Here is a 25,843-nt window from a genome sequence, read left to right on the forward strand (position 1 = left end):
TGATTGAAATGACCTTTTCTATCTTAAGGTCACAGAATGACTACTGTATTCTATCCTAAGACCTTTATGGTTTGATTTTTTCCATTTACATCTTGAAACCAACTGGAGCTTTTTTCATGAGGTTAGAGGTGGGACTCCACCCCTGAGAGGTCCCCACTCTGTTGACTGTTTCCTAGTCTTCTACCCAGAGGCTCTCAGGCTGCTGGTGTTTGTAAAAACCCAGATTTGACATTTTTCTCTATGACTCTGTCCACAGAGTGTGTGCGCTGCTCTCTGTCTTCTGCCTGTGTGTGGGGGTCACTAAGTACGGTTCTGTGGCTGTAGATCCAGCGCTGATATCACTGCATTGTTAAAAACCTCTTCTTGGGCCCCTCACAACCAGGCCTCCCTGGCATTGCTATCCAACGAGCACTTGCATGAAAATGAAGTCTTAACCCCTGACATGTTCACTGTGAATGAGTGATGTCCCCACGGGAAGCCGTGTGGGGCAGGCAGGGCCGCCATCAGCCCCTCCAGCTCTTCCAGACTGCCCCCAAGTACCCTAGTGCCACCACCCGAAGAATATTTCTGGGGTATATTTAGCATAGTAACAAGTTTCAAAACAGAAAGTTCTTTTTTTTTTTTTTTTAAAGATTTTATTTATTTATTTGAGAGAGAGAATGAGATAGAGAGAGCATGAGAAGGGGGAGGGTCAGAGGGAGAAGCAGACCCCCCGCTGAGCAGGGAGCCCGATGCGGGACTCGATCCCGGGACTCCAGGATCATGACCTGAGCCGAGGGCAGTCGCTTAACCAACTGAGCCACCCAGGCACCCAAAACAGAAAGTTCTTAATTTCCATTTCCTGCGAACAGCCTGCCCAGTTGCACACTTGGGCCGTGGAGACTTGTGGTCATCCCTCTTCAACCATCCACAGACTGAGAGGGGCACGTAGGTAAAAACAGCCCGTGGGGCTTTCATTGCTGTGTAGCCACTTACAGTACATTTGAGCACGCAGTTTGTTTGCATCAGGACAGCTGTGCAGGCTGTGGGAACCAGTTGAGCCAGCCCCTAAGTGGTGTCTGATGCTTCCTTTGTCCCCCACGATCATAGAACCGGACTCCTTCACACATTTAAAAATAAAGCCTTCCTTTCCTACATAGGTCAATTTGTGGTTTGAAAGAGGAGAGAAATCCCTGGCCTCTTGGAGCTGCTCTGTCTCGAGAACATGTCGCAGCGGTGGGGGCTCTAGACCTTCCACGACAGGCTGATGGTGTGTCCACACCAGAAGACACACACAGAAAAGGAGAGTAAGCACCGGGCTTGTGCTGGTGCTTTGTTCCTTGGGCTACAGCAGTCTTGTTAGAAAAGGCTGCAGCTGGTGGAGAACAGCTCCCAAGGCACAGAGGAAGCGATCTGGGCCTTCAAAAGGTGTCTGAGCACCATGGCCAGCCAGGCTGAGTGCAGGGAGGGAGCGCTGGCCTGATGGGCCCACCTGTCTGACTTCTACGAGGCGCTAAGAGACCCAGTGGAATCGCCTCCAGGGGATCTGCATGTGCTATGGACATTCAGTGAGCGCTGTCCCTGCAGGCCTGAGTGAGCCCAGCCTCCCTGGCCAGCACACCCCGGCACCGCGCCCCAGGCTCTCAGCCACCGTATGAGGAATTTATACGTGAACTTTTCTGTGTTTACCAGCTCTGCTGTTAAAGTCCACTTGTTGCCAGAGACCCCAGGACAGTCGCTGCAGCCCAGCCCAGGCCTGCAAACGCACCAGCACCCCAGAGCCCCCAGCAGCACGGCTCCTCTTGACGGGATCCAGGGGTTCAGGGAAGGCCAGCGTAGGGGTATGAACTTTCTGCCCCACTGTCATGGCCTCCCACCCCAGGCCAAAGTGTGGACTACCTGATTTCATGGTCTGTCCAGCCTGGCATCCCATGGCCCTGGGACAACCCCACCTGCTGTTCTTGGGGGCCGTGGAGGATTCAGACCTCATCGGGCTCAGGTGCAAACTCATCTTGCCTGCCCTTGGGGCGAGTCTGGCTGGTAGCTGCCTCTGTGGGTGGAGGGGTCTTCCTCTTGCTCTGGCCACCTGGCTCACCCTGGTCCTTGATCTGGGGTACCCGCAGAGCAGGTTTACTTGAGCTGCTCATCAAGTGCATGAGATCGGGTGGGGCTGCCAAGGCCATGGTGGCCGAGACAGTCCTCCACTGCCCTGACCAGTGCCCTCCTTTGCCACGCAGGTGGATGGATGGATGCAGCAGTGCGGTGAGTGCCTGGAGTACCTGGGCCCGGAGCCAGTCACTGAGTATCTGGAGACCTGTCACCGGAAGGCCACAGAGCTGACTGCGCAGGGATTCCCGGGGGCCAGCGTGGTGGCGGCAGGCCTGGGCAGCCAGCGGCCACCGCATCAGAGGCACACCTTAGGGCTGCAGAGCCCGCAGACCCGCCTCTGCTTCCAAGAGGCCCTGTCTGGGGTTAGCCCAGACCCTGGCACCCCACCTCTGGACCAGAGAGCCCTGAAGCATGAGCTTGCTCAGTCGGCCAAGAGGAGGCACCAGGAGCCATCCTGGACCCCCCCCACTGACCCAGAGGGCTGCACTGGGGAGCGGGCCCAACTGCTGCCTGGCCTCCCTGGACAAGCCTCTCTGAGCAGGCAGGAGGGTGAGCACCTGGCCCCGGCTGTGCCTTCCCCGCATGACAGCCCCACCTGCTCCTCCACGCCCATCCAGACACCTACCACCCACCCCAGGAAACATCCCCTGAAGAAAATTATGAGGAAAACACGAAGCTTTGAGATTGCACGGCTTGACAGTGGCCCCAGGGATGCCCCCTGGCCAGGCCACACCGGGGTCTTCATCAGGGGCCTAGAGGTGACCAGCACCGTGGCCTCCGAGAAGCAGCCCCCACCACAGCCACATGCTGAGAGCGCCCTGGTCACTCGGAACCGGAGTCTGTCCTCTCCCTCCAGGACCCACCCCTCTGAGGAGGACAGGAGGAGGCAAGCAGGAAGGTGAGGTGGACACCCCCTCCAGCCTTTGGGCTTAGCAGTCGGTGTGGTGCCAGAGGCCCAAAGCCTTTCACAGAGTGGGACATCCACAAACACCCCTCCAGGTCCACCATGTCCTGTCCAGGCAACACACTTGCATTTGATCTTAGACAAGATGTTACTCTCCTCCCCGTGTTCAGCATGATCATTGAAAACTGCTTCCTTTCTCGTGGCTTGTGGGCACCTAGCTCACTCGCTCTGATGGTTGAACAACTAGCTCTCATCATTTGAGGCCCATTTATGGAAAATCACAATAAGCAAATCACACCTGGAATATGAAGAAGTTACTTAAAAATTACTTTTAAAAAAAGGCTCTCAGCACTGAGGTGAGAAGTATGTGTGTTTATCCATTGCCTGAATGGAGATGTCCCTATGAATTTGTTTAATCCTTAAGAAGATATGTGTAAAAAGATATATTTTATTAACCGTTAGGATTAAAAAGTGGGCAGGAACTGTGCCCAACCCTAATGACAGGTAGTCCACTCACCTGGTATCACAGCCTGCCCCTTGGGCTGTTAGTCCATCTTTATAGTGACTGGGGTGGGCTGCAGGTGGGGCGTCATCCTCGTTTTCTTTGCTCATTTGGTTGGTGGACACATTTCCTCCTCATACAGAGACCATCTCTGAACTGAGATGGTCACCAAATACTCTCCTGAAACACACCTTTATGTTTCAGGTTCTAGGCGGTTACGGTGTAGCTTGTTCAGGGCGAAACTTTAGGTGGAACAGGAAGGTTTCATTTGGGAGCACCTGTGTGGGTCTCCCCGGGAGTTGGAATCCCTGGGAAGGCTCCAGGAAGAACCACTCTCCCACTCCCCTGAGCTCATCTTGAAAGTTTCAGAGGCACAGACTGCAGGGATGGGGGCCCTCTGCTTGCCAGGAGCCCCCAGTCCTCTGCAGTGGGCATCCTCGGTCTGGAGGGAGAAGGTTCGGGAAGCCGTCCTGCCTTTGCCCCTGGAGACAAGTCCCCCCTTCCACCTTTCACAGGCCGTGGACCCACCAACCCAGGGTGTGGTAGCAGGACTCCACAGCACATCAGAGAGGGAGCACATCCTCCTCAGGCCAGGGCCCAGAGGAGAGAGCATCAGACTAACCCGGTCTTCCATGAAAACCCAGGCCTTCTGCCTGTTGTCCAGAGGGAGTCCCTGTCACTTGGCCAGCAGTCATTTCCCCAGACATTTCTAGCCATTATGTCCTCATGTGTCAATTTCCAAATCCCCAGACCACAGTAGTTTTGTTTTTGAATATTTAAGGATGCCTGTTTTCAGCAAATGTTGACAGGAGGGGTGCTGTGGGTCCTGGGGCCTTGGATTTATTGGAGGGACCTCCAGGCCACCTGTACCAGCCACGAGGGCTGCAGGCTCCCGACTAGCCAGAAGGTGCTGCCTCCACAGAAACCATAGGTATTTGTAAAGTCCGTTACGTGAGTATGGAAAGGAACAAGGTCTCCAGCTGCAATTGGGATGCATTCAGCAGCCTTTCTGACCACAGGTGTATTTCCTACCATTGCTTGCTTTTAATTGTGTTCCAGTTTTAAAAAACAAACAAACAAACAAACAAGTAAATACAAGTAATGGCAGAAAAAAGTCTACGAGCCCCCATTAGTATCCTCCGGATTGAGTAATTTAGGAACGTTGCTGGCAGAGTGGTGCAAACGGGAAGGGTGATGTGCCTCATTACTAGCAGGTCAGGCTCTGCTTGGTGCCCCTGGGGGAGCCTTGTGCGGCAGAGACACGTCCCAGGCTTGGACGTCACACCAGCAGGAGCCCAGGGAGCCCTCTGCCTGACAGGGAAGAGGTGTCTGCCCCCCTGCTGCCCATCTCTGCTCTGTCCTGGGCCCTGCTCTGCCTCTTCAGCTCCAGCTGCTTCTCCTCTGGGTCAGACGTCTGGGCCACATAAAGCTAAGTTTTCAGAAGTACCTTCTATAGGTTAGCAGTCTGTGCTCATCAGAAACCATCTCTTTGTAAATCCCCAGCACAGCCTTGTTTGCAGTGTTGAAATCTTCCTTCTGCCAGAGCCCTCCCTGCAGAGGGCGCCAGAATCAAGCCATCTGGTGATGAGAGACCTCAGGACTCCGGGTTGAAGTTAGGGGTCCTGGGAGTCTCTCTTTTTTACTTTCCGGAAGCATCTTTTATCCTAAAAGGCTGTGACCAATAGTATAGAGAAGTTTCATGCAACCGGTTTCTTTCTAATATGCATCCCTCCCCCGTATTTCTCATCTTACTCGTTTACATCAAAGGAGCAACTCAGGTAACGGAGCACACGTGACAGGATTCGTTGCTGAACAGAACACTTAATCAGAAAGTTCTTGTTTACTGTGCATCTCCTGCCCGCGTCTAATCGTGTGTACGCCTCTGGGCTTGCAAAGCATCTTGTCTCTGTGTGAAGCAGGAACCACGCTGACCGAGGGTCTCCTGAGGCCCCGAGTGAGGCCATGGGCTGCACCGGCCTGAGTGCCCACCCACCTCTCTGTCTTCCAGCAGCCGACTGCAGCACATAATGGCCGAGATGGTTTCCACGGAGAGGGAGTATGTTAGGTCCTTAGGGTATGTCATCGACAACTACTTTCCAGAAATGGAAAGAACGGACCTGCCCCAGGACCTTCGAGGGAAGCGCAGCATTGTTTTTGGGAACCTGGAGAAGCTCTACGACTTCCACCACCAGCATTTCCTCGTAGAGCTGGAGCGCTGCCAGCGTGGTCCCTTGGCGGCGGGCCGCGGGTTCCTGAGACACGTGAGTCCCCCCTTCCCAGGTGCTGGGTCCACGTGGCAGAGCCCCGTGCGGCAGGCAGAGGTGACATCAGCCCAGGGTGCCCTGGGTCTGTCGGTGCCACGTCTCAGGTTATTTGGGTCACCGCAGACCAGGCCTAGGAAACGTGTCCCTAACAGTACATAAGACCCGTCAACGAACAGACGCCAAAGTAGACAAGAAGCCTGTGGGTCGGATCACACTGGACGTTTGGCTCCGTGCCACCTCCCCAGAGCCACGTGACACTGGGGGTTCACCTGCACGGTCACACACACATCCCTCTACTTACCACTCGAGGTGATTGGCCCAGAGCAACTCCCCAAATCAGTTTGCTTCCTGCACAGCCCACCTGGTCCCCTTCACAGTCCCGCCTGCAGCCAGCCCCATCAGGGTCTCGACAGAGGCTCATGGAGCGTGCACATTGACTCAAGGAGGGCTGCTCTCTCCTTGATGAGTGTCTTCTCAGCTGTGAATATGAACATCTCCCTGTCTGGGTCTTAATAGAATTCTGATTTCAGTCTGAAACGAAAATGCTTTCACCAAGTAGTGCCCAAGCAGTGTTCCAGGCAGTGGTGACGCACGGCATCTGGGCTGTGGGAAGATGAGACATTGGCCCCAGCATCATTAAATGTAGATTACCACAACAGAAATGCCCAAGGAGGAAAGAAATCCCATGTTGCATCTTTCCAGCTATTTCTAAGAAGGTGCTTTTAGCCATAAGGTGAACTCTGTGTTGCTTTATATTGACAACAATGGTGAGAATTTTAAATGTTGACACAACTTTGGTTCTTGACTGTTAGTGAGCAAACACTCCCCATGCCCCTTCCCAGACGGACCTCTTTCTCTTCCCCCAAACGTGTACTGTAAAGATCAATTCCAGAACTCTGGCATCGGCCCGAGTTGCCCCCACGTGCTGGGAAGCCCAGATGGTCTTAATGCAGCGTGGAGCCTCCTTGTCTCATGCCCGCAGGGGGACTGCACGGAGAGGGTGGGGGCAGAGGCAGAGACTCTGACCTGGGCCCCCAACTCAGGTGCACGGTGCCCTCCCCTTTTGCAGGAGGAACAGTTTGGCATGTATGCACTCTACAGCAAGAACAAGCCCCAGTCGGACGCCCTGCTCTGCAGCCACGGCAACGCCTTCTTCAAGGTCACCCCCCCCCCACCCTGCGAGCCGCGCTGCCCCCCTCCTGGCCCGGGCTGACCCTCTCACCCCGGCCCTTGCAGGACAAGCAGCGGGAGCTGGGCGACAAGATGGACTTGGCCTCCTACTTGCTGAAGCCCGTACAGCGCATGGGCAAGTATGCGCTGCTGCTGCAGGACCTGGTCAGGGAGGCCAGCAGCTGCCCCGCCTGGGAGCAGGAGCTGGGTGAGCTTCGGGCTGCCGAAGACGTGGTCCGCTTCCAGCTGCGTCACGGCAATGACCTGCTGGCAATGGATGCCGTCCGAGGCTGTGACGTAAGTGCCCCGAGGCCCTGATGGGCTCTCCTGAGTTCGGGAAAGATGAGGCCTGGGGTCAGACTGCATGAGCTTTCCTTTGGGGAAGTCTCCTGAAGCTTGAGACCTCCCGAGGGGCCAGCAGGTGAGGGCAGCAGAGAGGGGCTTCATGCCCAGGCAACTGCGCCAGGCTCTGAATGGCTAACCATCTGCTTATTGGGGCTACTTTAAAACAACTGGATGCATGAAAACTTGAGCGTGGCTGTCAGGCTTGGGGCAGACCACCGTTGGCTCTCTGCTGGGGTGCCGAGGCCTGGCGTGCATGCCCCCCACACGGTGGCATGACGGGACCAGCATAGACAGAAGAGGAGCCCTTTCTCCAGCAGAACCCCTTGTCTCTGACAGCTGGAGGGACAGCCACAGAATTCCCAGTACAAAATGGAAATGTGCATGCTCTGCTAAAATCAGCGTTAAGAGTTTCATGAGCAGCAATCTGAGCATGAGCCCTTCTGGCCGCCATGATGTGGCACGGCTCCCAGGCCACCACCCCACAGGGATTGTCCTCCCACGACCGACCCTGGGTGCCTTGCAAGGTGAACTGACCTATGTGTGGGCACGGCTGGAGATGCGCTGACACCCTGTCCTTTGACCCCACCTGGGCTTGAAGGTGGGACCTTTGGCCTCAGCTAGAAAAGGCAGACCTGTGGCTGTGGCCAGCACCAGAGATGGAGTCTGGCATGGAGTATAGCTCTCCGTGGACAGCCGTAGAGGACTCAGGGCACCCCAAGTGTGGTCACCCCCAGAAGCCCTCCATTCAGCAGGCCCAGCCAAGTCATTTGGGATTGAACCAGCCATTCTCAGGCAGCCCCCAGGACAGGGCTGTCCGTGGGCTGGAAGGTCATGAGAGAGACTTAGCAGTGGTGTCTGTGGTTTGGGGTACACGCCACAATGGGAGCTGTAGCCTGGCCAGGACATGCAGGCCACATCCTCCCATGTAGACCTCAGCCCAGACTGCAGCTTGGAGGGATTTCTGGGGGTAAGGGAGCAGCTCAGCTGCAGAATTCATAACTTGACTCCCTGTTGGCCCCATTGGGTGTTTATATACAGTAATGAGTGAGACTAGCTCCACATTAACAAGGGGGCTTCCATTAAAATGAACACAAGGACTTTCAAGTGGAAAGTTAAATAAAACTGAAGAGCTGTAACCTCCATGCAGACGAGCAGGAGCCCTACCTGGCCCTAAGGGTTCTGCACCAGTTCCAGTGTGTGGGTTTTCCCCATACCTCTGAGCAATTCTCTCTCACCAGCTGGGTGTCCTATAACTCAACCCAATCCTGTACCATCCGCCTGGACATAGGGTAAGATCCCACAGGTGAAGGGCTCCCTGTCCTACCAGACGGCCCCCCGACACACACTACACACGTCAGTCGTGACAACCAGAACCCAGAGAAAGTTCACTTACGACACCACCAGTTTATTGTAAGGGGTGATACTCAGGAACAAGCAGATGGAAGAGAGGCCCAGGGCCAGGTATGTGGAGAGGGGCATGCCCTCCCTGGGGCACCACACCCGTTCACCCCAGAAGCTCTTGAGCCCTGTCCTTTGGGTTTTTCGGAGGCTTCCTTATGCAGGCATCATTGAGTGAGTCACTGGCCATTGGCGAGCAGTTCCACCTCCAGCCCCTCTCCTCTCCCCAGGGGTCAGGATGGGGTGAGGGCAGGTCCAAGGGTCCCTGAGGAGGCTTGCTCCGTCTGCAGGTGGATCTGAAGGAGCAGGGGCAGTTGAGATGCCAGGACGAGTTTATCGTGTGCTGTGGAAGGAAAAAGTACTTGAGGCACGTGTTCCTCTTTGAAGACCTCATCCTGTTTAGCAAGACCAGGAAGGTGGATGGGGGCTATGACATCTACACGTACAAACAGTCCTTCAAGGTAACACATCTGCCTCACCCCTGATGCCACGGGGAGTCAGGTCCTGGTCTGCTGGGTACGAGCAGGGGCATGTGATACTTGTTGTTTCCTGGGGTTCTGTGTCTGAGCTTCAAATGCTGCAAGGAGACACTTGTCCTTTATAGTTCTGTGTACTGGTTCAGTGGCTGGAAAATTGAGTCTCCTCAACTGGTAAGTAACTTCATCTCAGATTTTGGTGAAGGCCAACACTGGAGGTGGCCTTCCCCTGAGCCAGTCTCCAAGTTTGGCCCTCACCCTACGGAGGTTCTGAGCTCCTGAGCTCCCAGGAGGAGCCCACACCTGTAACCCCTTACCTGCTAATGCAGAGGGGTACACCAGAAGCGGTCCTGTGGCCCCGTCCAGGGCAACATCCCCAGGGCACCACAGAACCTTCCAGTCCAGCCTCCCTTTCTCCAGTGGGGAAACTGAGGCTCCAAGATGGAGCCAGTGCACATGGGTGGGAACCGAGTTCATTCCCCACCATTTGGTGTCTGGATGAAGGAACTCCAGCACTGAGGTGCTGGGATCAGATGGCCAGCCAGAGAGAGGTCAGTTGCTCAAGTGAGGATCGGTGGTTGCTGACTCTGCTGCCACTTGCTTATGGTGCAGACAGCAGAGATTGGGATGACGGAGAACGTCGGAGACAGCGGCTTGAGGTTTGAGATCTGGTTCCGCAGGCGGCGGAAGTCCCAGGACACCTACATTCTCCAGGCCAGCTCTGCAGAGGTCAAGACGGCCTGGACCCACATGATAGGGCAGATCCTGTGGCGGCAGGCTCTGCGGAACAGAGGTGGGCAGAAGAGGGCCACCCAGGGCCAGCTCTATGTTTAGGGGGTTGGCCTGGGGTAGAGGTTTGGGGCCAGCAGGGGTTAGGGGCTGGGTTCAGGGCAGGGGGGTGGGGTCAGGGGTTGGGGACCGGGTTCAGGCAGGGGTTTGAGTCCAGGGGTTAGTGGCTTGGACGTGGGTAGGTGTTTGGGGCCAGTTTGGGGCAGGTGGCCCTTGGAGAGCCCCCTCCATCCATGTGGAAATGGATGGATACGTCAATCAGCACACAAACACACTTCTCCTTTACTTGTATGTAAACAAGACACCTGTTCCCAGAGATGTTGCCATAATATGTTCCATGACACCTTAGGCCCACTGCTTTCTGCATCACCCTGTTGTCAAAGCTCCCTGCCCTCCTGGACGCTGGGCTGATGGCCCGCCTGTGACCTCCCTAGAGGTGAGGACCCTCCTCTGTCAGGCGCCATGCCCCATGTGCCAGGACCCCACCTAGGTTTCCTGCTCCTAGAAGTCAGCCCCCTTGGTTGCTCTTCCCCTCCACCCCCCAGTTTCATCACTGGGGCACCTCCTGTTCACACCCACAGGATGGCACTCATCCAGTCTGGCTGCTACAGATGCCGTCTGCATGGCGGCCCCTCCAAGCTGACCCTCTGTCAGCTCTGACTCCCCAAGCCTGAGAAACCCAAAGGGCTCCAATGTCCAAGGGTCGAAACACGACCACCTGACCCCTTGGCAGCTGCCACCCTGGCCAGCGTCTTGACCTGTCATCAGAGATGCAGTACCGCCTCCCCACAGCAGCTTCCTTCAGAGGGTAGGCCTCCCCACGCACACATGCGCACGCACGCACACGTGCATGTGCATACGCGTGCATACGTGTGCACTGCAACTTTGCTCAGACACCCGCTGGCTCCTCAGTCCCCTTAGAGTGGACCCAGCCCTTAAGAGGAGCAGGAAGTGCCCCTGGCCTGTTCCCCATTGCCCTCCCCAGTCTCCTCTGTTCCTGCCCCCCCCCCCCCAACTATGACCATCATCTTTGGTTTTCTTTGCTCGGTTTTACCAAGGAGTTACTCGTTCTCAGACCCTCACCCTGTGCTCAGTATTCAAAGACATGTAAATATCTGTCAGTTTGTCTTTCTTGTAGCCATGTGACCCCTGCAGGCTGGGCTTGTTGAGTGGCTCACTGTCCTTCATGCTGACAGGGGACCCTTCCCTTCTCTCCCTAGTTGGACACCCAGTTCCTGAGCCCCATGTCCTCTTTTCCTTGTTTGCTCCTTGAGGTCCCTGAGAAAGGCCACTGTGAGGTCAGAGCAGATGCATGTACCGGAACGGGAGCCCTAGCACCTCTGGCCCCCCAGCAACACTCAAAGAGGGTGCTGGGCCAGGCCCTGACATGCTCCTGGTCTGGATGGACGGTGTTGGGTACAGAGCATCATCAGGAGTGGTACTAAAGCCAAACAGTTGCTTGGAAAGTTGTCCTACGTTATTCTGTTTTAGAACTCAGAATGCAAGAAATGGTGTCAATGGGGATAGGCAACAAACCGTTCATGGACATCCAGCCCAGCAAGGCAGCCATAAGTGACCGGGCTGTCAAGAAGGGAGCAGGTAACGTGGCTTCAGCCCTACCCCTCACTCTGTCCCACTGACTCAGACTCAGGCCCTGGTGTTCACCGTGGGCCTCAAGAGCCAGCAGAGCAGGCTGGACGGGTGGTGGCCACATCATGCCTGACGTGACTGCAGTGGGAGGGACCCGGTCAGTTTCCCAGATGGCTACTTCGTTTTCGGATCTGGGCTGCACTTGGGGAGCAAAAGCCAAACCACCTCCTTTCTGTCCCCTTCCAGAGTCATGGACCCGAGCACTGATGGTTGTTCCCCTCTGTGAGCACACCGCCACCTTTAAGAGGCCACACTCCACCATCTCTGACAGCAGTACCTCCTCCTCCGGCAGCCAGTCGTCCTCCGCCCTGGGGCCACTGAGCCTGCAAGCATCTGCCAGCCCAGCCCTGCTGAGCTCCGCCTCCTGGCCCAGACCTTACAACATGCGCACCTGCCTCGAGGAGGAGGATGAGTTGGAGCAGGAGACGGGGAGCCAGCCTTCCATGCGTGAGTGCGCCTAGCAGCACACGCTCCAGCCTCCAACAGCTGGGTCCAGGGGTGGGCGGCAGTTCACCTGGTCATTTAACTTGCTTGCTCTTATATACTTCCAAAAGTCTTCAAACACATTATAATTTTTCTTTAATTAAAAAAACAACAAAAACGTTCACTTCCACCTAAAACAAGGTGACGGAGAATAGATTTAAAACAACCAAGCAAACGAAAACCAGATAAAACAAAACATGAGCAAAGTATATGAAACAAGATTTTTAAGACATAGGACATCTGGCACCAAAGGTAATGACCTGAGAGACAGGACTGTGATGTGAGCCCTGTAATTGCTCTGATTTCTCCCTTGAAAGCCCCCGGGTGCAGTACGGAGAGCCTGCAGACCCTCAGTGAAGGACAGGCCGGGGGAGCCCCGCCCGGTGACAGGCCTCCAAGGTCTGGGTCCAGCAGAAGGCTGGTCAGCACCGCACCAAGGTCTGGGTCCAGCAGAAGGCTGGTCAGCACCGCACCCGAGGAGGCTGTCCAGGCCGGAACATGTGGAGGACTAGAGAGTACCGCCCCCCACACACACACACCTGTTCCCAGTAGCAGACGGGCAACAGCCCCATCCCCAGGGCGGTGGTAAGTCCTCAGGAGGGCTTGCTCAGGAGGGGTGTTGGACTGAACATTCCTGCTGACCTGCCACCATGTCATAAATACAGGGCGTTTGCAGGTAATCTAACTGCATCCCAGAGCAAAGCCTAAGGAGATTTATAGGATTACAAAAATATCCAGCAGCCGACAGGGTAGATACACACTGTCTGGTGCTAGGCATGCAAGGAAGTAGGAAACGGACCATAACAAGAGCAATAATCAGGCAAAACCAGCTGGAACTGATGTGGTTGTTAGAATTACCAGTCCTGGCATTCACACTATCATTCTCTGTCCCTGATGTCCAAAATGTTCAGTCACAACAGGGAAGATAAGACGGACTAAGCACGATAAAAGGCCACAATACTTAAGGTGAACGTGTCACTGGGTAGGGTTAACATAAAGCATGACTTAGTGGAGATGTATCGATAGAAATTATCCAAAGTGACACACCGAGAATCAAGGAAGAAGATCGGTGAGCCGTGGGACAACTCCGAGTGACTTCATAAACACGTAATAGAGCCCCAAAATGGAGGGACAACAAAACTTTGAAGGAACAGTGGCTGAATATTTCCCTGATTTGGTGAAGGGTGTAAACCTACAGGCCCAAAGGCCAATGAGCCCCAAGCACACATGAATGCACATCACAAACTGGAAACCTGGTGACGAACAGAAAGAACATCTTGAAAGCAGCCAGAGAGAGTCGGCGTGTTCTGCGCACAGGGACAGTGCAGGGTGGCAGCACATTTCTCATCGCAGACGACGGGGTGGGGGAGGGACAGTTAGAATGATCTGAAAGGAAAAACCATCAAACTGGAGTTCAGCGTGACAAATATGTCTTTCAGAAATGGTGACACAAGGACATTTTCATGCACATGAAAGCTGAAACCGTTCCTCAGCAGCACACGTGAAATGTTAAAGGATGTTCTCCAGGGAGAAGGACAGTGACACTAGGTGGAACAGAGGCGGCAGAAAGGAAGACTCTTCTGTTGAAAGCTCTGTAAGAGACAGTGGGCTGTCTGAACAAGCACGGTGGAAAGGGGTCACCACATTAATGTCCTTGAGGCCGGTGGGATGTGTGTGCACAGAACGTATGGAGATATGGCGGTTCTGTATCGTGGCCGAGATGTACAATACCACGGGAGGCACCTAATTTGTTAGATAGACATTTTAAACCCCAAATGACCCCTAAAATAACAAAACAAAGACTTACAGCCAATACACCTACAGGGAGATAAAACGGAATTGTAAGAGTAGCTCAATCCCAAAGAACGTAGCAGAAAGAGAAGAAGAGAACAGAGAACAGAAGGACTAATGGGAAAATAGAGATGAAGGCTGAGCATATCCGTGACCGCGGGGAGTGGGAATGGAGCACAAACGCCCTTTTGTGAGCGACACGCATGTGCTTTGTGGACTGTGTCCATATGCTTGGGCCGCATGGCCGGGCTCGTACATCCACCTGTTCAACCGCGCCCGGATACACAGTGGTGCTGTGGTCTGTGAGCGCTGGCCTGGCCTCAGCTCCACGTGGAGGGAGCGGATGTGTTGGCAGGGCCACCTGGCTGGTTTCCTCAGCCTCCTGCGTGTGCAGAATCACCACAGGTGTGACGTGGGGGGTCACAGGTATCTGGTTTCCCAGAAAAATCCATCCCACAGTACCACAGCCCTGCTGAGGCCCCTCCTCAGGGCAACACTGCTCGGGACACACGTGCTTCCAAGCCCCCAGCGTGACTTTGCCATCGTGACAGCACTCGGAGGGCACCACCAACCCCAAACCCGTCTCTGCCCAGATGGAGGCATTGGGCCTGAAACCTGTGGGGGTGCCCAGGTGCTCCAGGGGCTGCACACCTGCTCAGAACAGCGGCCACCTTGGTCGAGCTTGTGTCCTGGGCGGGCCCACGGGGAGCACGGCTCCGGGCGCACCCACGCTGCCAGCCCAGAGCCACGGCACCTTCCTGCTGGCGTCCTCGCCAGCTCCCACGTGGGCTGGCACACCCCACTGAAGCCCGAGTCTGGAGGTGGGGCTTTCTCTTCTCCCGTGGAGGTGCAGGGTCTGTGCAGGAGGGTTCTGCTCAGCCCGCCTCAGCTCCGGGCAGAAACAGCACTGTGACCCCTGCACAGAAGCCAGCCGACGGGAGTCTGTGCCTACGCGGCGGGCAGGGCCGAGGCTGCAGCTTCATCTGCACTGACAGAGCAGACCCCGACGGCCCTCTGGGGCGGAGACCTCGTCCGACCTGCTCCAGCTCTTTATTTAAGCCAGGTGGCCTTTCTTTGGTCTCATTTCCTGTGTTTCCCCTTCGAGTTGCCTGGTGTGAGCCGGAGGCTCCCTGCTTGGAGAGGCCGACCCTCCCAGTCGGCTGATTTCGGAAAAGCAGGGTCGGGAGACACTTGCTCATAAGGGTGTGTGGCCTCCAGCAGCGCCATCCGGTCTGCTCTGTCCCAGCCTCACGGTTGTCCTGGGATAAGTCTGCACGCACAGGACACGCCTCATTATTTACACGCTTCGGGGGGCCTTGAGTGCTGAGCACAGAGGTGAGAGGGCAGCCAGCCCTGACCCAGCCCCTCTTTGCAGTGACGGAGTGCACGTCATCGGGGGACAGTGGCCTTGGGCTCCCAGGGCTGTTCTCTGAGGGGGGCCCCCAGAGCGCCTCCCCTGCTGTCCCCAGGAGGGGCTCACGGCTGCAGATGCCCAGCCAGTACACCACAACGGTGAGTCCCCTCTCCTGAGACGCCCCCCGCCCCCCCGCCCCGGCGTGGGAGGCTCAGGACCCGCCCAGGGATCCTGGTGGGTCTTTCTGCCTGTGACCTGGCCCTTCCCTGTCCACTGCCAGCAGGGGAGAGCCCAAACACAGCCCTGCACGTACACACAGACACATCACCCCTGAGAGGGAGGGATGGGGTGACCAGGGGAGGGGAACACTCAGAGAGGAAGTCTCTTTCACAGAGATCGTCTCAACTGACCTTCGCCCAGCCTCAGGTCACACACGTATCCACTTTGGCAAGCGCGGTCCTCGTTCTGCGGAGGCACCCCCATCCCCCCCAGTTCTGGGGAGACACTCCAGTCCAGCTTCTGGGCAGCATCAGAGGGAAGGGCCGAGTCTGAGGGTATGCTGAGCGTAGAGTGTGGGGGACGGGTCTTTAGTCCACACGCCCCACATCACTGACAATGACCAGTGACGTGGGCTCTAATCAGTGATTTTCTCTCCTTCTGCCAGAACAAAGGTTTCTGGACAGTGGTTTGTCTAGTAGGCTGTACCAGCTACCCTGAAGTAACGGGAGGATGCTCTTGTCCACTGCCACCCTAAGGTGCTGAGCATGCCACCAGCAGCCAGACTGCCTGGCCATGTCTCCACCTTGTTCCAGATGCTCCCAAGCACAGTCACAGACGTGATACAGCCCCCCCAGGAGGGGCACCCTGGCCAGCAAGGTTGTTCCCCTGTTACCCCTGTCCCCTGACCAACCTCCCCAGGACCTTGCTGTCTAAACCCCCTGGAAACTGCATACCCAAGAGAGTGGTGTGGAGTTATTTCTGAGACCTCAGGAATTCCTGCAACAGGAGGGGGCCCTTGGCCCCTGGTGCAGTCACTCCCCAGAGGCCTAGCCACGGAAGCCAGTGGGGACCACCTCCACCTGCCCCAACCTCCAGGGCACCCCTCTGTTGGGAGTGGCTCCTGGGGGACCCAGCACCCTGTCCTGAGAATAGGGGCCTCCCCGACATCCACTCATAGCCCCTGCCCTGGAGCCCTGACAGAGGATGCTCTGGGGCGCACACATGCACTCGTGTTCTGGGATCAGAACGGCAAACACAGAACTGACACGTTTCGGGGCCAGAACCTTTTTACCCCCAGATGCATGGTGATGCCAGCCAAGGTGGCCACCCGGCAGGCTCCATCTGGGCCTAGACCCAGGCGCGGAACGCACCATGAGGGCAGCCGGCCTTGCAGAGAACGCTCTTGACTCTGTTGCCCTGACCTTGTCCATGCTGGCCCCAAGTGCTTCTTCAAAAGCTTGTGTGTCCATGAGTCTGACAGGGCCTTGCAGGGTGCAGGGCCTCAGCAGTAGCTCCCAGACAAGGACTCTGTGCTGTGCACACCCTGGGCACCAAGTGGCCGTGAGTAACGACCGCCTTTCTTTCACAGCTGGGATGTATTTGGAAGAGGCTCAGCCCCTCCGGGGAGAGTCCCCGTCGGAGGGAGCAGAGGGGCCTCCACCCAGACCTGGGCCGGAGGTCTGGGAATGAGGCACTCATGCTGGGGCTCCTGACACACCCCCATTCCAGCGCCGGCCACGCAGTCAGCACGCCATGGGTCCTGCCTGCCTGGACATCGTCTGGCCTTCTTCCATCCCACCTGCACAGCTTCTCCACCCCAGTTCAGGGGCTCAGAGGGCCAGGTGGCCCAGACCTCCATGTGCGCACTGCTCTGAGCTCCCCCAATGCTCGGGAGGCTGCAGCGAGGTTGGGGTGAGAGCACGGGGAACCCTGGTTCCCATGGGGAGGTCCAGGCAGACTTGGGGTGTCTCAGAGCAGGGCGAGCCCTCTGGGGCCATGTTTCACTGGCCCTCCAGGCAACGCAGGCCCGTGGGCAGTGGTCCCCAAGAGCAGAACCCACTGAGGTGTATCCCAGGTGCAGGGGGTGCCTCTGAGTATATTTGGAATCTCGGTTTTCTTTCGTTTTTAACAAGGCATGTGTAGACAGTGGGGCCACCAGTCACCACCACCACCCCCTGTGGGCCTGGGACCCAGGTTGGGGTGAGCGCACAGCAGCTGGGCCTGAGGTCTGGGGTGTGGACAGTGTCCCGAGAGGACCACCCCTCACCAAATGGAGGAGCAGAATAATAATAAGCAGGGAAAGCCTGGGTAGATGCCAGACCTTGAATGAGCTTCCTGCTGTGGGGTGTCTTCCCCACAAGACCCCCATCCTCCAGGTGGCAGCCAGGTGCACAGGCTGGTTCCACAGCACAGTGACTTGGCGATTTCCAGCTGCTGTAAGCTGTTTTCTTTGTTACTTTGTTTCGATGCTGACTTGTTCCCAAGTTTAGGAATATAAATAAATGAGACGCAGGGGCACCTGGGTGGCTCAGTCGGTTAAGCAGCTGCCTTCGGCTCAGGTCATGATCCCAGGGTCCTGGGATCGAGCCCCACGTCGGGCTCCCTGCTCAGTGGAGAGTCTGCTTCTCCCTCTCCCTCTGCCTGCCTCTCTGCCTGCTTGTGCTCTCTTTCTATCTCTCTGTCAAATAAATAAATAAAATCTTTAAAAAAATAAAAATAAAAAAAAATAAATGAGACGTGTTTTTCTAAGACGTGGTCACGGTTCTCTTCCTTGGTTCTGTTGTACCCAGGGACGTCACCTGAAGGCCTCACCCAGGGAGCCTGGCTCCCGTGACGTTGAGGGGACGTGGCCCTGGGCAGCAGGGCCTTCACCTGGGGTCTCCCTGGTCTACGCCCAGGGCCATGCAGCCCACTGCAGCTCCCAAGCACAGGCCACCCCTGCGGTGGGCAGGAGTGGCACTTTTCAGGGGCCTAGTGTCCCTGAGCCAAGCACTCGGACAGCTCTGCTTTCACCAGCTGAGCAGCACAAGGACAGGCTGACCACTGCCAGACGCCTCCACGACCAGAATAGCCGTCAGGTGACCAAAGGGGCTGCTCACTACTTTCTGGCAAAGGCGAACTGCTCACAGCAGCTGCAGCTAAAAATAAACAAGAAGGGCATACATCTTTGGGAGAATCTCAAGGGGAGAGCTCGGTCTTGCTTTTGGGCCACCACAGGCGGGCACAATGAGATCGCTACGCTTCATTTCTGCTGAGGCCCTGGTGTCTCACCCCCAGGTGGCCCAACAGAACCTGGACGGTGTGGCCCACAACCTCTACCCACTCCTGTTCAAAGCTAGCTACTTGCTGGAGCAGGCGGAGGTAATCCGTGTCCTGTTGGAACACTGGCCACTGGAGGAGTTCCGGCTGAGTGCGCTGCTCGGACCGCGCTCAGAAGCCCCCGAGGACCTGCGAGACCGCACCTGCAGGGCCTGCCTGGAGGCCTGTGTGCAGGGCCTTGCAGACCACGTGCTCCGGGCTGGGGGCCCACGGCGGCTGCGTGTGGCTGACCTCACAGGCGTCCGAGACATGCAGGCACAGCAGTGCCCCTGTGGGAGGGCGCTGGGCAGGTGGGGCCGCACCGAGCTGCTAGCCAGGACATGCTGCCGGCTGCAGGCAGAGTCCCCAGGGGCCCGGCGCCCCGTCTGGGTCCTCGCCGACCTCTTCGTCACAGAGGGAAACTTCGAGGTGGTGGTGCAGGCCCTGGGGCCGGCAGGCCCGGCCCCACTGCGTGTGCACTGCCTTTCCTTCCGGGCCGACAGTCTGGGCCCCAGCCAACTCTTGCAGGTGCTGCGTCTGGCCGGGCCAGGTGAGCTGCGCAGGCTGGAGGTGGTGCACAATGTGCGGCTGCATGCTGGCCACGTGCAGCAGCTGCTGGCCCAGGTGGGCTTCCCCCAGCTGGCCTCGCTCACCCTGCCTGCCAAGGCCTTCGATGCGCCCCCCACCAGCGCCTCAACCCCTGATGGCGAGGACCGCCTCCTCACCTCCATTGCCTGGGAGCTCAGCCAGATGAGCCAGCTCACTGAGCTCAGTGTGGCCTTCTCCACGCTGACAGGGAAGATTCCGAAACTGCTCGGGTGAGTCGGTTGATAGCGCAGAGGGCCAGGCCGGGTGAGCGGGGTCTCTGCTCACAGCTCCTCAGCACAGAGCTGGTGACAGGGTGCCCTCTGGGGAGCCAGGCTGAAGATGTACGAGGGACCACCAGGTGACACCTGGCTGCTTACAAGGCCACGAGGTTCCCGGCTCCCTCTGCCTTTACTCCAGGAGGGCGCAGAGTGGCAGGAGGGCACGGACAGAGGGGGGAGACCCAGTGGGGCTGGGTTGTGTGTAGCCTGGCAGCACAGAGAACTCAAGGAGGACTGTTGTTTTCTGTCAGTGAGCAGACAGGAAATTTGCTGATTAGTGAAACAAACAACATAGAAGTGATGATATTATATTGTATTACTCACCTGTCTTGTAACAAATTATCCCAACACTGGGCATATGGCAACAAGCTCCGTCAAGAACCCGGCTCAGCTAGGGTCTACTGGGCTGTGGTCTCCTCTGAAGGGCTTGGAGGGCCGGGAGGGTGAGGCAATCAGTTTCCAAGCTCTGCGTGTGGCTGTTGGCGGGCAGCCTCTGAGTCTTGGCTGCTGGGAGTTCTTACAACAGGGCGGCTGATCCGAGAACCAGAGGTCACCCAGGTAGAAGCCACAGTCCCAACCTGCTCTTGAGACTGACTTGTCACTGCTTCTGTGTACTGTGTTAGTTTGGAGCCAGTCAGCGGGTCCACCTGTGTGAGGGGAGGACAATGCACAAGGATGGGAGCACCAGCAGGGCCAGGGGTCCGGAGAACGGTGGGTGGTCAGGGAAGGTTGAGTCCCTGAGGTGACCTGTGAGCAGAGACCCGGAGCACTGAGCCTGCAGAATGCAGCAGCCTGGTGAGAGGAGCAAAAGGCCCAAGCTGGTGATGTGGAGGGGTCAAGGGTCAGCAGGGAGAAGGTGGGGTCAGTAGGCAGGGCAGCGTGGGGGCGGCGGGAGGAAGGAGGGAAGGGCTTCAGCTTTTCTTGAGCAAGCAAAGCCCCTGGAGGTTCTGAGCAGGAGGCTGACGTGATCGCCTCCTTATTCACAAGGGCCACTCTGGCTTCTTTAGCCCACACAACAGACCTGGATGGAGGGGCCGGGAAAAGGACAGCGTGGTGGGTAGACACCAGGCTCTCAGCACGCAGGGAGTACAGGTGTGGGGGACCCAGGCGAGGGGGTGGGCAGAGAACTAGACTGCATATACTCTCCTGCACTGAGTGCTCAGCTTGGTAGCACCAGACCCAGGCCCAGCGTCCCCAGGGCGGGGTGGGCTGAGCATGTGCATTTTTCACAAGTCCCGGGGGCAGGTGCAGTCCCTCACTTTGAGAACTGCCGGCAGAGCTGTGCATTTGCTGATGCCGGGCCATCTACCCCACTCACCGCAGAACACGGGAGGGTCTTTAGGTCCCAGGCCATACGAAAACTGGACTGGATGGCCCCATGGCCCTTTCCCACCATAAAATTGTTTCATACCAGTTCACGTGCACCGCGGTGCTAGAGCAAGCATGGGAGCAGACACAGTGGGTGGTCGGCAAAGCAGATCTAACATTTGAGGAGCTGAGGACAGAGGCCAGGCCTGTCTCGGTAAAGTTAATTCTGCACCATCCTCGGCCACGCCAGGGCTCAAGGACTCAGCTCTGGTGGCACAGCCCCAAAGCAGCCACAGACGAAGGAGTGACCCTAGTTCTAATTGGCACTTTATTTATGGACACTAAAAATGGAATTTTGTGTTATTTCCACGTGTCAAGAGTATCATTCTTTTTTGATTTGTCCTACCGTTTAAAGATGTACAAACCATCTTACTGTCAGGCTGAGTAAGATCAGGCAGCAGTGGGTTTGGCCTTCGGGCTGCAGTCTGCTGACCTATGAGATAGAATCCATCTGAATTCCTCCCAGAAGTCCTCTCTGGGACCGCCCCTCACCTGTGCCATTTTCCATCCTGCCCTAGCCCCCTACGGACGCCACTGAGGACCCTGGACCTGGCCAACTGCTCCCTGAACCACGCAGACATGGCCTTCTTGGCAGACTGCACCCATGCCACCCACCTGGAGGTGTTGGACCTCAGTGGACACAGCCTGTTCGGCCTGTTTCCTTCCACCTTCTTCAGGCTGCTGAGCCGGGCTGCCCAGACGCTGAGGGTCCTCACCCTGGAGGAGTGCAGCATCGAGGATGGCCACGTGAGCATGCTGATCTTGGCCCTGAGCCCTTGCCGCGAGCTCTCTGAGCTCCGCTTCCTGGGGAACCCGCTGCCGGCCCAGGCCCTGAGGCGCCTCTTCATGGCTCTCTGCGAGCTGCCCAAGCTGCGGTATGTTGAGTTCCCAGTGCCCAAGGACTGCTACCCTGAAGGCACCGCCTACCCCCAGGACGAGCTGGCCATGTCCAAATTCGACCAGCAGAAATATGATGTAATTGCCGAGGATCTCCGTGCAGTGCTGCTTCGGGCTGGCCGGGGAGACATCCAAGTCTGCACGCCCCTCTTTGGAAGTTTTGATCCAGATATCCAAGAAACAAGCAATGAACTTGGAGCTTTCTTACTGCGAGCCTTCAAAGCTGCTCTAGAAAACTTTTCCAGAGCACTGGAACAGATGGAGTAGGCCCCTGAGCAGACCAAGGGGGGCCTTGCAGTTCAGCTGTGCAGCAGCCTGGACATCCTGAGTCAGCAGGCTTGGGCGTCCGCTCCCCCAGCCACCACCAGTTAACGCATCTCTTAGTGAGACTCGTACATAGCATCAGTTAAGCACTGCACGAGAGGAAGCCCTGCTCTGGGAGAGGTGACTCGAGGCCACATCGGTGGCAGATGGTAGAATGGTGCTGGGAGGGACAGGAGCAAGGAGGGGAGCCCAGATGTCCAGCGGGGGTGGAGAGAATGTGAGAACTGTCCCAGAACTCAGTACTCCCTGTGCCACGTCTGGGGCGTCTGCAGCGCTGATATGGGTTTTCATATTTACAAACTCCTGCCCAGCATGGCACATGCGACTTGTTGTTAATGGCTTCAGCCCTGAGGATGCAGAATGGCTTCCCGGAGGGCCTCTGTCACTGCAAGAAAGCCCTGCCAGTGAAAGCACCGTCGCTGCCCCTGTTTCCTACCTCCCTTTGGACGCTGACCTCAGAGGACCCTCTGCTCAGACCGAGGGGAGCTCCTCTGTGTGGTTGAGTCCTGGCGTGTAAATGTTTAATTACAACATTTGGACTTGGTGACTTTGTTGTTGTTGTTGTTGTTGAAAATGTAATTTTAATAGATAATTCTTCATCTTACAAGGGAGCACAATAAAATATACCACATGCTGAAGAAACTCCAGAAGTTATGAGAATCAAGAGTGGGGGACATTCAGATGGGCTACAATATCCATTACCTTAAAGGTTCCAACCCACGGGTTAACATTTACATACTTAGGACTGGCTATCCTGATGACTTACAAAGAGCAAGGATAGGGAATTCGATACAGAGAAGGGTGGGAAAGAACAGTTTTTTTGAGGGGAGGAACTCTGTCAATGCAGAAAAAAGTCACTGAATATCAAACAATAGGAGCTCCCATAGCAAATATGAAAGAATCATTAACTGAGGATCTGATACTCTCAAAGGAAGGAACCTTCCAGAAGACACTTATGCAGGCTCGCTGCTTGAGATCTGCTCATCAGGTCTATAAGGAAGACTCATAAAAGCCTCAGCAACCCCACATGATTATCAGATTGGTGTTTCCTAATAGCACACACCAGTGGCTACACGTGAAATTTCCAGACAAGGACTGAGAAATAGGTCATATCCCAAATGCCAGACACAAACAAATGTGGCAGAACATGTGAGTCCTACACACAGTCACAACTCTGCTTTGCTGTGACTCTCCTGTACAGTAAGTTCCAAACATCTTGGCAGACACCAATGATCCTCTAACTAATCAGACAACACAAACACTTTTATTCAAATTTCTAGGAGGTAAAAAAATATCAAATACTGATGCTTTATGCATGCTCAGGGCCAGCTTGTAAATACTGCATTCAGTGATATCTTTACACAAGTTTGCATCAGTGAAAAGAAACTGGCAAAATCTACCTCTTGCCAGATCACCTTGTCAGGTGGTAAAGACTAAAAGAGAATGTTCCATCAGTTTTAATTTTTAAATACGAATGTCACATTGGGAAAATGACATAAACACAGTAAAACAAACTGTACTAAGGCAAAGTGGAATAACAAAAAATATTTTACTAAAACATAAGATTTACAGAAGTTTCCAGACAAGCCATGCAAAATGGTCACAAGTTTTTTCTTGAAGGAAGGATTCTACACTTGACAGCAAAGTCACAATGTTATTAGTGAGGGCTGTGATGTTTGTTTAATGTTCCCATTTTGGTTCAAACAATCAAGCTTGTCCATCTACAGCGTCTAAATAAAGTTAGACTTGGCTAGAGAGCATATTCTAAAGAACTGGTTAGCTGCTTTTAACCAGTGCAATTAGATCACCATAAAAAGGGGGAAAGGAGCCCATAAAATTAAAATAAAACTACCTCTCCCCCTCAAAAAAAGTAATAAAGAAAGGCACGCACACCCCTGCAGCTAACCCTGACAACTGCCTTCATTCACAGTGCTTTATACTCAGACCATGAGGGGGGAAATGAATAAAAGCAGAGAAGGGCCACTGCTTTTAAACGTTTCACAACAATCCAGATGGTACTTCTAGCCTCTGCTCATGCTTTACAACAGTGAATCAGGACAAGACATAGATTTGCTAATGTGCATTTAATCACCAAAGGACTGAAGATGTCTGGGCTTTTATTCTGTAATGTTTCTAAGACTGTGTGTCCATTAAATGCAAACAAAAAAGGAAGAAGTCTTGGCAGGACAGGAGAAGTGATGCACACTTGATGATCAGATTGATTTTAAGGGCATATAGCCTAGTCCATGCTCTAGCTGTTTCTATGGCTTGGGCTTTGTTGGTCTTCCACCGCTGCGCTACATCATTTGCTAATGGATCATCTGGACTGGAAGCACTTAACAAAACCTGGATCAATAGCAGGACTGTGTGGATCTGCGGTGCTGGGGACCACTTATCTTTCAAAATATCTAAACATATTCTTCCCAACTTGTCTACATTCGGATGATAAATTACGGTCATGAAACGTACTCTAGGGGCTGCCATTGGGTATTCTTCTGGTAGGATTGGTCAAGCTTAAAAGTCCCTCCCTCAAAGGGGGAATCCTGGGGGCCAGCAATGACCACATGAAAATAATGGGCGTTGCTCTCATCTGGTTCTGCTTTAATGCCAGGAACTGGTTCTGCCAGCAAACGCTGGGTTACCTTGATAATGCTGGGGGGCAGCCCGGCCATCTTGTCAGATCCCGAGTTTGGCCTCTGGTCTTGAATCTGGCTCTGCTCGCCTCACCCACAACTGCTTGGACTTGGTTTCTACCAAGATCTGATTCCTGCAAAGGGCCAAGTGTTAGGATGATTAGATACTAATAAAACAGTAGTGTGCCTTCCTCAGACGTGGCTTTAATTTCAATGCAATTCAGAATTTTTAAAAATATCTAAGAGTATGAAAATGAAATATTTTCTCAAGATAGAGGCTAGTGCTTGATGGGCCCAATCTTCTCACACTAGAACCCCCAAGTTCTGGTTGGGGGTTTGAGTCACTGTGTGAGCAGGCTCCACCCTCTGTCCAGTTCTGGGGCCCCTCTTTCCTCCAGCTAATTCCCCATCCAGGTAATCCCATGCTGCCCCCCCAGGTATGTCTTCACCCTACATGCTCCCCCCTCCCCGGGTAAGTCCCCATCCAGGTAATCCCATGCTGCCCCCCCAGGTATGTCTACACCCTACATGCTCCCCCCCTCCCCGGGTAAGTCCCCATCCAGGTAATCCCATGCTGCCCCACCCCGTATGTCTCATGCCTTTCTCCCCAACAACCAAGTGGGGCTGCCTAAGGTATAGGCCCCCAGAGTGATAGCTGTCTCAGGAGTCTACCTGCTGGGGAAGGCAATAATGTTCCTCCTGGGTCTTTCAGGAAAGGAGGATGTCCAAAAAGTGGGCAGGAGGGAAGAGGTGACTTCTAACTCTTTGTGCCCCTCAGATCTGCTTTCTGGGCCACCCGCCCTCTTCTGTCCTGCTGGCAGTCTCTGAACCCTATTTCAGGCACATGGAATTTGGTATTGCAAGAAGCCCTGAAAAGAGAGTAGAGCAGGCACAGGTCAAAATTTTGCGATGCTTTGAATCTAACTCTAAAGAGTGGAGTAATTTCAACTGTTTATGTCTGTGGCCAGCAGGAGAGGACCCCAGCATGTATGTGGCTGAGTCAGGCAGCTGTGGTGGAGAAGGGCCCAGGGATTCTGCAGTGACTGGGGCAGAAGGTGGGCACGCAGGTGTCTGCTGGTGGTGAATATTCCCAACAGCCCCTGCCCTCGGGGCTTCTGAGGAACAACCCCCCATAAAAGTCAAAGAGCCTGGGGAGGCACACTTGGAGCAATTTCAAAGCACGTGGAGCAGCCCAAGCAGAACTTAGGCCTCCCATAACTTAGGGCATAACTTATGCCATCCTG

At 55.2% G+C, this 25,843-nt stretch overlaps 2 protein-coding genes and 1 pseudogene across 2 annotated transcripts in view; 2 read left to right on the plus strand and 1 right to left on the minus strand.

Annotated features, from left to right (window-relative positions):
• The window catches only part of PLEKHG4B (pleckstrin homology and RhoGEF domain containing G4B), a gene marked incomplete at its 5' end in the record, with an annotated part of 54,247 nt that extends 36,285 nt beyond the window's left edge, over nucleotides 1-17,962 (plus strand). The window contains 10 exons of the mRNA XM_081825779.1: nucleotides 2,217-2,986; nucleotides 5,503-5,755; nucleotides 6,828-6,917; nucleotides 6,995-7,225; nucleotides 8,962-9,132; nucleotides 9,760-9,940; nucleotides 11,428-11,535; nucleotides 11,773-12,033; nucleotides 15,236-15,372; nucleotides 16,803-17,962. Coding sequence (XP_081681905.1) covers nucleotides 2,217-2,986; nucleotides 5,503-5,755; nucleotides 6,828-6,917; nucleotides 6,995-7,225; nucleotides 8,962-9,132; nucleotides 9,760-9,940; nucleotides 11,428-11,535; nucleotides 11,773-12,033; nucleotides 15,236-15,372; nucleotides 16,803-17,129 — 2,529 coding nt within the window. The remainder of the gene's footprint in view (nucleotides 1-2,216; nucleotides 2,987-5,502; nucleotides 5,756-6,827; nucleotides 6,918-6,994; nucleotides 7,226-8,961; nucleotides 9,133-9,759; nucleotides 9,941-11,427; nucleotides 11,536-11,772; nucleotides 12,034-15,235; nucleotides 15,373-16,802) is intronic.
• A 153-nt stretch (nucleotides 17,963-18,115) lies between these two features.
• LRRC14B (leucine rich repeat containing 14B) lies at nucleotides 18,116-22,511 on the plus strand. The gene is made up of 2 exons (XM_006742713.3): nucleotides 18,116-19,329; nucleotides 21,264-22,511. Exons 1-2 carry the CDS (start codon nucleotides 18,440-18,442, stop codon nucleotides 21,907-21,909), a joined length of 1,536 nt encoding a protein of 511 aa, XP_006742776.2. The 5' UTR covers nucleotides 18,116-18,439; the 3' UTR covers nucleotides 21,910-22,511.
• An 896-nt stretch (nucleotides 22,512-23,407) lies between these two features.
• Nucleotides 23,408-24,702, minus strand: LOC102743847 (ubiquitin-conjugating enzyme E2 N pseudogene; annotated as a pseudogene).
• Nucleotides 24,703-25,843: the final 1,141 nt, after the last annotated feature.

The sequence above is a fragment of the Leptonychotes weddellii genome, chromosome 7 (assembly GCF_054177405.1).
Source record: "Leptonychotes weddellii isolate Sample4059 chromosome 7, ASM5417740v2, whole genome shotgun sequence".
NCBI lineage: Eukaryota > Metazoa > Chordata > Mammalia > Carnivora > Phocidae > Leptonychotes > Leptonychotes weddellii.

Coding starts and splice junctions, on each gene's coding strand:
- LRRC14B (XM_006742713.3), top strand. CDS start 18,440: ATGAGATCGCTACGCTTCATTTCTGCTGAGGCCCTGGTGTCTCACCCC. Junction 19,330..21,263: donor AAGATTCCGAAACTGCTCGG/GTGAGTCGGTTG, acceptor ATCCTGCCCTAG/CCCCCTACGGACGCCACTGA.